Source organism: Anoplophora glabripennis, unplaced genomic scaffold (assembly GCF_000390285.2).
Source record: "Anoplophora glabripennis isolate ALB-LARVAE unplaced genomic scaffold, Agla_2.0 scaffold134, whole genome shotgun sequence".
NCBI lineage: Eukaryota > Metazoa > Arthropoda > Insecta > Coleoptera > Cerambycidae > Anoplophora > Anoplophora glabripennis.
This window is the reverse complement of record NW_019416384.1, coordinates 662591-675158: the sequence shown is the minus strand read 5'-3', so window position 1 is coordinate 675158 and position 12568 is coordinate 662591. Positions and strand designations below refer to the sequence as shown.

At 36.3% G+C, this 12568-nt stretch overlaps 2 protein-coding genes across 2 annotated transcripts; one reads left to right on the top strand and one right to left on the bottom strand.

Moving 5' to 3' along the window:
* Positions 1–177: 177 nt before the first annotated feature.
* Positions 178–2578, bottom strand: LOC108903781 (alpha-amylase-like). The gene is made up of 6 exons (XM_018706075.2): positions 2364–2578; positions 1675–1820; positions 1352–1556; positions 1087–1291; positions 709–1020; positions 178–652 (listed from the first exon to the last, which is right to left on the bottom strand). The coding sequence occupies exons 1-6, from the start codon at positions 2538–2540 to the stop codon at positions 237–239; spliced, it is 1461 nt and encodes a 486-aa protein (XP_018561591.1). The 5' UTR covers positions 2541–2578; the 3' UTR covers positions 178–236.
* A 5821-nt stretch (positions 2579–8399) lies between these two features.
* Positions 8400–12401, top strand: LOC108903821 (pro-resilin). The gene is made up of 4 exons (XM_018706125.1): positions 8400–8477; positions 9843–9903; positions 10883–11275; positions 11503–12401. The coding sequence occupies exons 1-4, from the start codon at positions 8457–8459 to the stop codon at positions 12282–12284; spliced, it is 1257 nt and encodes a 418-aa protein (XP_018561641.1). The 5' UTR covers positions 8400–8456; the 3' UTR covers positions 12285–12401.
* The last annotated feature ends 167 nt before the right edge of the window (positions 12402–12568 follow it).

Here is a 12568-nt window from a genome sequence, read left to right as displayed (position 1 = left end):
GTTGTCCATTCTCTGAAGATAGTGTTTTTTCTTTGTATTAATTTTATTAAACAATTTGTATTTGTTGAATTTTTGCAAGCATTTAGACAGTTTTAGATATTTACTGAACGTGCTTTAGATTAATGTGTGTTTCTTGAACTGCATTTTATGTACATGCCATGAAGAAAACAGAAAATCTTAAAAGTATAAAAAACTTTATTAATTTTTAATTCCCACATCATTATTCACAATGTTTATTACAATTTTGAATTTATATGAATAGCAAGAACTCCATCGTATTCGTTACTTTCTAAAGAAATATTAGCCATTCCATCACCATCTACCACTATACTTTTTCCAGTACAACTCCCATCCCTAACACCACCAGAAATGACATCGCAATACGTTCCAGGAGACACACACGTCTGTAAACGCTGTTTCAAATCTCCCCAATTGGTGAAAGCCACAAAACCTCTATTCCCTCGACAGAAAGCGATCTGTTGGTCGCCATTCGACCACCAGTTGGTCACTGGGGTGCCTTTCGCTACCATCCTGAACTCCACCAGGTTGTAGATCTGTCTCCAGCGGTGCTCGCAGATGTAGCCGTTGCCACACGTCGCATCCGTGTTTATTTGCGGTGAAACCAAGTTGCCAGAACCGTCCTGAGGTGGTCCTGAAAAGGAATTCGTCGATAAAACGCAAATAAAAAATTTATTGGGTTGTATTTACCCTGGTTCCTTTCGTTGAAGTCGAAGCTAGACATAACTTTGGGAACACCGTATGGATGCGCCAACATGAATGCGTTGGCCATTTTGTACTGTTTCGATTTTTTGTACGTCAATTTTCCTTCCTCCCTCTGGGTGTCGTGGTTGTCCACGAACACCACAGCGACGCCATTTGACAGAAAGTCCCATGTGGGGCCCCAGCTGTCGAGGTAGGTGAGTTTGTCGTTTCCTTGGAAAACGTTGGAGATGGAGTTGCTGTACTTGAATTCCGTCACGGCTCCTATCTCGACGTAGTCTGGGATCACTCTTTCGTTACCTGAAATGTAACAATATAACCATAAACAAATTTTCTTTACATAAAATATAGCTGGTGGAAGCTCACCAAGATCTATAACTTCTTGAAAAACGAAAGGCTTAGAATTCGCCGCGAATCCATACTTGGTGTTTAAATTTTTAAGTTTGGAAACGATCTTCTTCAAATCTTCAGGCCACATATGTTTCGCTGCATCGACCCTAAAGCCTGCCACTCCTAGATCTATAAGGTGGTTCATATACTCGGATATTTTCTGCCTGACGTATTCTTTACTCTGAAAAATTGAACGTAATATGAAAAATGCTCAAATTTATCTCTACACTGAGTTACCTACATGGTCCAAGTCGCTTAAACCGACCAACTGGCAATTTCTCACGTTTCCTATGTCTTGGTAATTGCTCACCGCACAATTGTCGTGGAAATCACTTTTGCTATATGGTACTGCTGGGAATATTTTATTCTTGTAGTCGGCTTTACTTCCTGCAGTGCCGGTGCCATCCGATGCGCTCATATGGTTTATAACAGCATCTACATAGATTCTGAAAAAGAGATTATAATTATTCATTTCCTTTAAGCGCAGAAATAGGTCATAATAACTTGTACGAGAATTACGTACAAAATGCAAAATAAAGCATTACAAAAATGGAGTCTACTGACCTTACTCCAACGTTATTGCAACGCCTGGTCATTGCTTTGAAGTCGTCTTCGTCACCAGATCGTGTCTTTAATATGTAACTGACTGGTTGGTATCTTTCCCACCATGGTCTATTTTCAATTACCAAGTTTTCATTGGGCGGAGATATCTAAAATTTAATTATATCTAAATTTTGGTCTGTGTCAGTAAAAATGATGTCTTCCAAAACTTTATCACTAGATTTTACGTTGAAAAAAAACGGCCATCAAAGTTGCGGCAGCCTTTACATTCACCTTATCTGTAAAATTTTTACTTATCCATCTTGTTGAGAATCAAATAGTTTGATGACCAAAATTTCGAAGACGATGTAAGAAGCATTTCTGAACTTAGTTTAATAGAACTTATTCCTTCTTTTTAACGTAGAACCCAGTGAAAAGTTGAGGGGTATGAGACACCTTGAATATCCAAGATAAATTCATACAAAAGCTTCCACACTTAGAAACGAGAACAAACTGTTTCATCTTCCACTTTTACTTATCGATTAAGTAGAACAAAACAGTTAATTAATCGTTTTACTTCTTATATAAACATTTTTGCTGCTATATTTGTAACATCCCGCATAAATCATCAACCTCAGACTCCGTGTTACTTACAAACTCCACATAAAAGATACTAAACCACTTTTTGAGCATGTAACTTCCTCCTTGATTACCTGCACTCCGCCGTATCCTTTGTGTTGCAAGAACCTCTCGCATTCATCGGCAACGTCCAGCCACTTCCACTCGAACAGGTGGACGAAGGCGCTCCGATTGCCAAAGAAATGCGGATCGAATTGACAAAAACCGAAAGAAAACAACAACGAGGTGAGAATTAATTTCTCCATAACCATTTTGCTCGCGGCGCGGTCATAGCACTGAATTTGGTTAATAAGCGACATATTATTCTCGTTGTAGCGATAATAATGTACAGGGTGGAACACGAGGGCTAGGTCTGCGAGTCGTGATACAGATATCACTGTTGGTATTTTATGTAGGACTTCGCGTGTTTCTAGCTTGACATGGAATGTTTGTTTATAAAAAGCAATACAATGTGTTAACACCGATATTAAATAATTTAATGTATAATAAACAAGTGAGAGAATAAATGTTATATAAACAAGGATATACCTGTATTTCACAATTGGTTGCTCTTAAATACTGCTCAAGCAAAATATTTTGTGGTTTTTCCACCACGTACATAGCACCAAAAGTGATAAGTCTGTCTAAATATAGACATGAATTGATTAAAAATTGATAATTATGCGTGCGAAGTGTATGACATATTTGTATAAAGGATTTTCCTCGAGAAATGTGCACATATCTACATAGAGAACTGGTATTGCCAATGTCATCACTTGTTCTTGAATACGCATAGTTTTAACGTGTAGTATAAAGTATAAATATTATTTCAAATCAGCTATTTTTGTCACTCACTCATATTTAACGTTATTTTTGTTACAGTTGTAACAAATTTTGCAAAATTCCTTAAAAAACGTGCCAAAGAATGATCCATATTTTTTTGCAATTTATTCTCTTATCATTAAAACAATTAAAAGGAAAAAATATTGGCTTATGTAAAAAGTTCTGCGGAATCGGAATATGCAATCAGAAAAACAATTGAACATCAATTAAAAACATATACGATCAGAAAACCCATTGTAGGTACTTTTTTGCACAAAATGGTATAAAATCAACAAACTTTTTGCTAACAGTCATTTATTTGTTCAGTGGTATTAATTTTTCGTACATTTTAGTTGCTCCAGACAGTTATTTTGATTACGATTCGAGCGTAATAATATATCTGTCCTAGTTTTGCCTGATAATCAATAAAATAAACATTTTTTATGTTTAAAATAGGTCCATAATTAAACATTTTATCCGAGGTGTCAAAACTAATTAATTAAATAATTTTCGATCAAACAGAAAGTCAAACAAATGAATGACTACCACCAAAAAGTTTGTAATGTTTAAAAAAATACATTTTTTTTTTACAAGAAACCTCTTTTTCGACTATATTTTTTTCAAATTGACGGCCAATTATTTTTCTGATTGCATATTCTGATTCAGCCGACTTTTTGCATGCGTCGACGTGATGTCTCATGGAAATATTTTAACAGAAAAGAAGTAAATAGCAATTAAAAGAGAATAATTAGGGAGCACCATGAATATACTACTTTAATTTTTATATGAGATAACAAGCGAACTTAGTTATACATACTAAAGAAGTAAATACTGATTTTAACCCGAAATATAGAGCAAAGAAGCTTCTGGATACCAGAAATTTGCGTATAAATCATTAATTTGTTTAAAAAAAGCCACAAACCGAACCATAAATGATTAATTACTCTCCAGCTAGCATCTTGGCGTACAGAGCTCACTAAATTACGTTCCTATAAAAGGAAAGTCAAGGATGACACTCGTCCGAGATTAACTTATTTAAACGTGATGCAAACTGATCCATCAGACCGTTTGTTTGTCATATTTAGAGCCTCCGCGATGAAATTAAGTCAATACGGGGCGACCTTGTCTCTCACAGGTGATTTAATGGTCGAAAGTGAGTTGAAAAAATCGGAACAGGCCTGAAGGTGCAGGTACTATCGACCACTGATCAAGTCAAATGAAAATAAATTATGTTTTTGCTTATAATGTTTCGTTGGAATTTCTCAAAATATTATTAAAGTAAAATTATAATTTAAACAAACACAAAGGATTCATTTTCTTTGTGAGACATCATTCTATTAGTATTTGCCTCTATAATCGCAGAACAATCTTATTTTTCTGTTAAAAATCATTTGCATAATGTAAAATTAAAAGAAATAAACAGGCCAGTTACTTTGTCTAATCTGAGTCATTCGAGCGCAAATCTCATGTTACTCAGTCTTCTGATTTCAGAAGATTCTGAAAATATTAAAAATATCTTTTTTCTCTAAAATTGCAGATGATCTGATGATTAAAATATTGTTAAATACACTTTTTATACCCTTGATTGTAATGAAAGTTCAATTTTTCCTAATTTTCCATAATCTTAGACCGCTGGTAGAGACCCTTGACGTGTTGCGTTCCCAGTGATCGCGGTTTAAAGGTATTAGAAAAGATTGTGTAGCGTATACTATTGTAAAAAAGTAATTTGTGTGCATATTGTATAGGAAGTAGGTAACTGTTTACTTGGAGATATGAATCCCTGCAATAAACTATTGTAAAAACCTTCTCATCGTGAAAGTACAGCCGTTTGATGGAAGAAGCCGATTACTTTCTTTAAACGCAAGCAGATTTGGAAAGGGAAAATAATAGTACTTGCGCTACACGTACTGATCAAGCAATTGTACCGCTCTATTTACTTTTTACGTTTTGTTCTAATGATGGTTCTTTCCCTAATTTAATTCAATTTTACTTGGTATTACGCATGTTACCGTTCTCGATGAAATTTATTTACATTCTGTTTTCTTCTATTACTGCAATACTACCATTGTATTACGCTAGTCTATAACTCGCACTGATTTAAATCTGATTAAAAATAAAATCGTCAATTTTGCACAAGAAATAATTATAACAAAAGCTGAAGGGATTACCACACTTTCTTTGTGAAATTGGCATCAAGCTGCAAACACATCTGAAATTAAAAAAACTAAAATGACCTACTTTGCTAAGGCGCAAAAACAACATCGATCTACTTTATATATTCGGAATGATGGATTGTACAAGTTATACTATTCTAACTTGACCGAGACCGTAAATAGCTTCTTCATTTATACCATTTATTACATTACATAATAAAGCCTTCAAATTAAAATAAATTTTATAGCACTTCGACGGTGATATTTCATTTCGCATACCGATTTGTGCACGGCGGCTTCTCTCTGTCGGAAATAATTAAAAAAAATCAGCAGATAACACTGCCCGATATCGATTCAAATCGAAATCGCTATACCGAAAAATAGAAATAAATAGTGTACAACATTCCAGCTTCATTTAGTCGCATTTTCTTTTGTACTATTCGGATTCACAGTCCCTTGATTGATGAGCATCTCAAACGATCATCAACTTTCCTCAGTTCCCTGAGGGAACAAGAAATAAATTCTTCGTAAGAAGTAAAAGTATTTTTTTAATTACGTGTCTACGTTACAAAATATCGCAGCTAGGCTCCTCACATAAACAACGTGTACAAAAATGCTTGTTTCCAGCTTTTATTTTCGCCGACAAGTTGTTCGCGGTGTCTTCTCGCTTGTACGTTTCAAAACATCTTTCCAATCTAATAAAATTCCAGCTAATTACGCAGTACTTACTTTACATACACCGTAGATAATGCATTGCCAATCGCAGACGTAATACACTTAAGGTAATGCACGGCATTTTGCAATTTGGGTTGGTTTAATTTTCACCAATCCAATTGACACTTCAGTCAAGGCGATTTTTTTCACGGCGACTGAAAGGATGAGCGTGCAGGCTAATTTCGTTAACCGCTTTGTTGCCACCAGCCTTGTGTAGCGCTTATAAGGCACCAGCTAAAGAAACACATCGTAGGGAATTAGGGAGCAGTCGCTAAAATCTTTGAGCTATGAACTTCTATTAATATCATTCATCTCAAAGCATACATTTATCACAGGTGGATTATGAACATGTTGAAATTAAATAATCAAAACCTGAAAATATATTGTTGACACGTTTTGTTCTGATTTACCTATATCCCACTTAGGTTGTGCAAAAAATCTCTGATAGCCACAGAGTTGCAACATCGTTTCCAATTTGTAAACAGTAAAAAATATTGACTTATGAGCTGTTCTCCTTTCGTAACGCTATAACAATTGTCGAAATCATCCTTAAAAGTAACATTAATTACTTTGGATATACTAATTATCAGTGGATCAGTAAGTAGGCAGCAAATCAATACTGCCTTGTTCCCAATTAGAAAAAATTCTCGATAAATAAAGTAGCTGTCGACAGTAAAAAAAAATAATTACACATACGCTCAAGTATTCGATTCAAATAGGACATTTGGATGAAGTCATGACTGTATTGTAACGCTGGAAGAATATTGATGAAGCACAGGAATTCCTGAAGAAGCATTTTTATCATTCGCATAACATTGCAAAGTCGTCGGCGAAAAATCCGAAAAAAACATTGTTATATGAGCTCTGAAACAGAACTAATTTATTTGCTGTTAATTTAATCGACAAATATTTAGGCACGCTAATTAAGATTCGTATGTAGGCCGATGTGCTTCGAATTATTTTACGGTACAGTTCACAAACGGTCGGCAAATACATAAAACATATCTAATCATTAAAAAAATAACTGTATATACCTAATATTTTACCTTGGAAAAAAATTAAGAGGAAGAAGAACGCTTCCTACTCGATAATTTAACGACAAAAACCATTATGATGAGGACGAATTAATGGTTTTGTTTGTTCGGAAAGAATAGCTTAATGAGGTAGAAAACCGATTCCGTCTTATATGTGATGGTATATTGTGCTGTTCTGATTAACCTAGTTTTGAAAGAAATAAGNGTTTTGAAAGTAATAAGAGTAACTGTGTTAACTTTGGTTATTTGTTCTTACACATCATTTTAAGTAACATTTCCCAGAGCGGAGAATTGAAAATTGTTCATTTCCATGATGCTCTCAAAAAATAATTAAATTAAGAAAATAATTATAGGTGTATTCGAAAAAAAATAAATAAAGTGGTACACTAGTAGCCTATTTATTTATTTATTTAGAAATTACAATATCCAACGGGACAAGTCCCAATTACAGGATAAGGTAAAATAAAAAGAATTAACTAAATTTTAAAAGAAAAAGATAAACATTAAATTTAAAAATTTGAGTAATTTACTCGAAAATTTAAGGAAAAACAAAAATTTTAAATAAATATTTAAATTTTCCCTAAATCTAAATGTACAACTTAGCAGTCTATGTTTAAATATTTGAAAACAAGTCATATTTGTAGAAGTTACTCTTCAAAAAAAAATTATCTCCCATACCTACGACACTGACAATAATTGAAATGCGTATTTCCTGGTATTGTAATGTATATATTACAATCTAAAAGTTTGCGAAACTCTTTCTATAAATATTTATTTTTTTTTTTTATAAAATTTGTAAGGCTCTTATCTCGAAAACGGTAAATCTTCCAATTGAGGTACTTTATTTTTATAAAAAACTAATAAGAGCACTAAATGAAGGTGAAATTTTGAGGAAACATGTTTTGGATCAGATTATTGCGCTTATTGCGTCTGCGTTAAATTCTTACCTTCAATTCCTTTTGAATTTTGAAGACGTTGCGTATCTCCGATATAATTTTCGCCGTTTTTAAAAGAACTTAATTGAAAAATTTAATAAAATAAGACTTGTACATAAAATTTTGACTCTCTAAATAAATGTGCTTGATATTCCTGCTACCATCGATATCAAAAATCAGTAACGACCACCCAGAAGTTACCCAACGAAGCCGACCCAACTAGCATGAACCCATTTCGGAGCCGACTGCTCGCGAACCGTTTCAAAATACCTCTGACCCGCCGATAACCCGCTGAAGATGAGACGATACGTCCAAGGTCGCCGACGAGCATCCCTTCCGACGGGGACGCTTCTTCCAGCATCTCTAACGTGTGGGAGAGCAGCGAGGAGACTCCAATTTTACTTTCACCGAACCCATCGTGGGGCATTGTATAAATAACTGAGAGGACGGAACCCAGACATTGACTTCGTCGACGCCGAAGTCTGCTGGACTTGAATTCCCTCCAGGTGTAGTTAGTGAAGTGCGAGAAAATGCGTGGATTGCAGTTAGTGGTAAGTGGCGCGAAGAACTGTCGATTTCAGTGTAGATGGTGTGGTTTTCGCGGATCGGTTTTGGAAATCTTGGGAAGTCGCGAAAAAAAAGTCAAAAATCAATCAGAAATGATGCATTTTGGGCATTTAAACTCGATAAATACGAATTAATGGGATAAAAGGAAAGAAAATAAAAAGAGATTATCCGTTTTTAATATGAAAATAATCTGTAATTATCCCGAAAATATGACGGTATTTTTCTAAATCGTGGGAAACAGTTGCCTGAAGGTTAAAAGTAGTTGATGTGTCTTGAATTTTATTTACTTTTAATTCAATAACGTGATTATAAAATCTTTGGAGTGTCCTTGCGAACATAGAAATTATGTAATAAAACTATTAAAAAATAATGCGAATGACAATTGATTGTTTTCAGTTATTTGGGGAAAAAGCAGCTAGTTCCTCAAACTTTCTTCAATTGGCGAGTAATTATTATTAAACGTGATGTCTTGAATGAGCTGAACATTCTAAAAAGAGCTTTCTGTTTCCTCACACACATACGATACTTATTAACTCTTTATTTATTCTATTACTTACTGGCAAATGTGAAATCAGTTCTTGCAGGTCGATCTCTAAATTCAAACGAAAAAAGTTATAATGATTTCTTTTTGTTTCTCAACTTGATCCGATTTTCATAAAAATTCGAAACTTTCTATAAAAAGTAACATATAATTTGGTAACAGAACCTGCAAAGGTTCTATTTTAGATAAATATGGCACCGGTTTTGTCATAGATTAAAAAATATTAAATATGCTGATGTTCCAATAATAAAGAGATGATCCTCTAGACTTCTAGACCATTTTAAGAAAAAAAATAAACAATGTCTTAAAGGGCTTAGTTTTTTAGATGCAGGGTGATAATATAGGATGCAATTTATTAAAAATATCACATTTACGCAAATATATCAAACGATTGTTGATGCTAATTAATGATGCTAATTGGACTGGCGACTTAAGTAAGTAAAGATGACAATTCTATAAGTCAGTATTGTTATATCAATCAGTAACAGAGATACTGAGATATATACGAATTTTAAGAGAGCTTTAACATCGTATAGGTATCTCTAAAACTGAACCTTTAGAGCAGGTGATTAAAGAAACTTTTTGCTTAAAATTATCCATAAAAACACCTCCTTCATTACTGGAACGTACATGTAGACCACCTTGTATAGAGAAATGAGTAAGGGACTCTTTCAGTACTTTCATATACGAATAGAACAAATAAACCTGTATTTAAGAATACCATTTACGTTTATAGTAGTTACGTTATTATTCAAGTTTCTGTGTATCCCGTCTCCTCAATTAATTCCTTTCCATTTCTATTTTTCAGACTCTGGCCCTATGCTGCGTGCTTGGCGCATCTAATGCCGGACGGCTCGCTAAGCGCGAAGGTGAGCGGTCTCAACAATTATCGTTATCCCCATTAATTATTCCAGAAGAGAAATCCATTTTTCTTGCTTAATTTAGCTTAAGAGGCAGTTTCGTTTTCGCGTGACGCTGTAATTACAGCCAGAGATGAAATTCGAATCTCGATTACTATGATCCAGATGCTAATGCATGATAATTTAGAGCCAGTCGAGCGGGGATGTATATTATTGTTATTTGGTTTTGTAAAAACCTCGCAAAATCCCCCGTACAAGCGTCTTGTTTTCTAGTTTTTTCGACACGCCCGCATGTGAAGTAACGTAATAAGTAATCGTTGTATTGCTGATGATTTTGGTATTGCCTAATGACTCACTTTCTGCTGTCACTAGTTTTAAAATCTAGTAACATAGTTTCGCGTTATACTTAGCATTATAGGATGTACGTTATTTGCCGCAAGATCACCAATAAAAAATTAAAAAAGTGACATCCAAATTTCGTCAACCTAACATTATTGTGTTAAAAATAATTTAGTAAGACTGGGTCATTTATTTATTAACATACAAGGTTCTCGAAAAAAGATTCTGTGTTCTAGATTTCTCTAATAATTGGTATAATTACATTTTATATCAAAATATTGACAAATTGTCGAAAATTATTTTTGTATTATGCATCAATCTCTAAAATTTCGTTTCATTAATTTTATTTTATATTTGTAATGCACGTTTTATTTCTTTACATAATTATTTTCTTCAGCATGTAATTTACTAAATTAAAATAAAGGTGAACTCTCTTGTGTAGAAAAAACGATTTAATTGAAAATGCTTCTTTTTGAACACTATTACGCAATGTAGTCTGAATCATTAGAAAACATCTTATTTTTAAGATGTATTGTTAATATCAATAAAATATTTTTATCGAATAGGATTTTCAAACTATAAAATTTTTAAACACTGTCCCTATTTGTTGCACCCACCTGGAGAATTTGTTATATATGAACTATTCCAGCTCCCATTTCGAATGGGTACCCTTCGGGTCGCCCCCAGAACAGCTACCTCCCCCCATCTCCGTCAGCCTCGTACGGCGCCCCATCCAATGGCGGTGGCAACGGACACGGAGGCGGCAACGGTTTCGGAGGCGGCGCGCCTTCCAGCAGCTACGGGGCACCTTCAGCACCCTCCAGCAGCTACGGAGCTCCATCCACAGGTGGAAACGGACACGGAGGATTCGGTGGCGGCAACGGATTCGGAGGTGGTGCTCCTTCCTCTAGCTACGGAGCCCCTGCCGCCCCCAGCTCTAGCTATGGCGCCCCATCCGCTCCGTCCTCTAGCTACGGAGCTCCTTCCAATGGGGGAGGGTTCGGTAATGGTCATGGTTCCAACGGTGGAGGAGGTTTCGGAGGTAATGAAAAAATTTGAACTGTCGGCTCGAGTCAAAACATAAATGCTTTCATGCAATATTTCTACGTAAATACAAAAAAAGTAGGTCATGCCGTTAACTACAGACGTTTTGATGGAAAATAATAAGAAAATAATTATTTTTGCAGTTTTGCATTTTTTGTATAAATTTGACAAGAAAAATCACAGCGTCAAAAAGAAACTCCTCGCGCATATCTTTTTTATTTCTAGGTGGCTTCGGAGGCGGCGCTCCTTCCTCCAGCTACGGCGCACCAGCTGCCCCCTCCTCCAGCTACGGCGCTCCAGCTGCCCCATCCCCCAGCTACAGCGCCCCCTCCAACGGCAACGGTTTCGGCAAAGGCAACGGCGGCTCCACCAGCTACCTACCACCCTCCACCAGCTACGGAACACCCGTAGGACCTTCCCGTCCCTCGTCTTCGTACGGCGCCCCCTCCAACGGTAACGGAAACGGCAAGAGACCTTCCTCTTCCTACGGAGCCCCTTCAAATGGAAACGGAAACGGTAAGAGGCCATCTTCCTCGTACGGCGCCCCTAGCAGACCCTCTTCTTCCTACGGCGCACCCAGCAGGCCGTCTTCTTCTTATGGTGCTCCATCCAAACCGTCCTCTTCGTACGGTGCCCCAGCTCCCGCCCCTTCGAGCAGCTACGGCGCTCCTTCCTTCGGAAACGGCGGATCCAACGGATACAGTTCCGGCGGGAACGGTGGCTACAGCTCAGGTGGCGGATACAGCTCTGGAGGTAACGGTGGCGGATATAGCTCTGGTGGAAACGGTGGAGGATACAGCTCTGGAGGAAACGGTGCCGGGTACAGCTCTGGAGGCAATGGAGGTTATAGCTCAGGTGGCGGAAATGGGGGTTACAGCTCAGGTGGTGGAAACGGAGGTTATAGCTCAGGGGGTGGAAACGGAGGCTACAGCTCAGGGGGTGGAAACGGCGGCTACAGCAATGGAGGAGGTCAGGGCTACGCCAGCAACGGAGGATACTCATACTAGATGGTACGGTCGGACGGGCAAAATGAACGATGTATATAATTAGATTTATTTATTTATTAGTCTCTGCAGTATTAAATACCTACCTTTTGTAAAAATTTTTGTAATTTAAATACAGATGATTATTTTTATGTAAAATTTATTTTTATACGCCTAAATCGAATACGCCTGATGAGAGCTGACAACAAGTAATTTTTCTTTATTTTATGTTGTATTACAAGCTCTGCTAATTGATATAACTATGAAGAAGGAATCCTGAACATTGATGATCCAAGTGGGCAAATTTA

What these genes read in the sequence shown, in the direction of transcription:
- LOC108903781 (XM_018706075.2), bottom strand. Translation starts at nt 2,540, where the DNA reads ATGGTTATGGAGAAATTAATTCTCACCTCGTTGTTGTTTTCTTTCGGT. An exon ending in TGCAATAACGTTGGAGTAAG is followed by an intron (nt 1,557 to 1,674) that starts GTCAGTAGACTC and finishes TCTCTTTTTCAG; the next exon opens with AATCTATGTAGATGCTGTTA. An exon ending in TCAAGAAGTTATAGATCTTG is followed by an intron (nt 1,021 to 1,086) that starts GTGAGCTTCCAC and finishes GTTACATTTCAG; the next exon opens with GTAACGAAAGAGTGATCCCA.
- LOC108903821 (XM_018706125.1), top strand. Translation starts at nt 8,457, where the DNA reads ATGCGTGGATTGCAGTTAGTG. An exon ending in TGCGTGGATTGCAGTTAGTG is followed by an intron (nt 8,478 to 9,842) that starts GTAAGTGGCGCG and finishes TCTATTTTTCAG; the next exon opens with ACTCTGGCCCTATGCTGCGT. An exon ending in ACGGCTCGCTAAGCGCGAAG is followed by an intron (nt 9,904 to 10,882) that starts GTGAGCGGTCTC and finishes GAACTATTCCAG; the next exon opens with CTCCCATTTCGAATGGGTAC.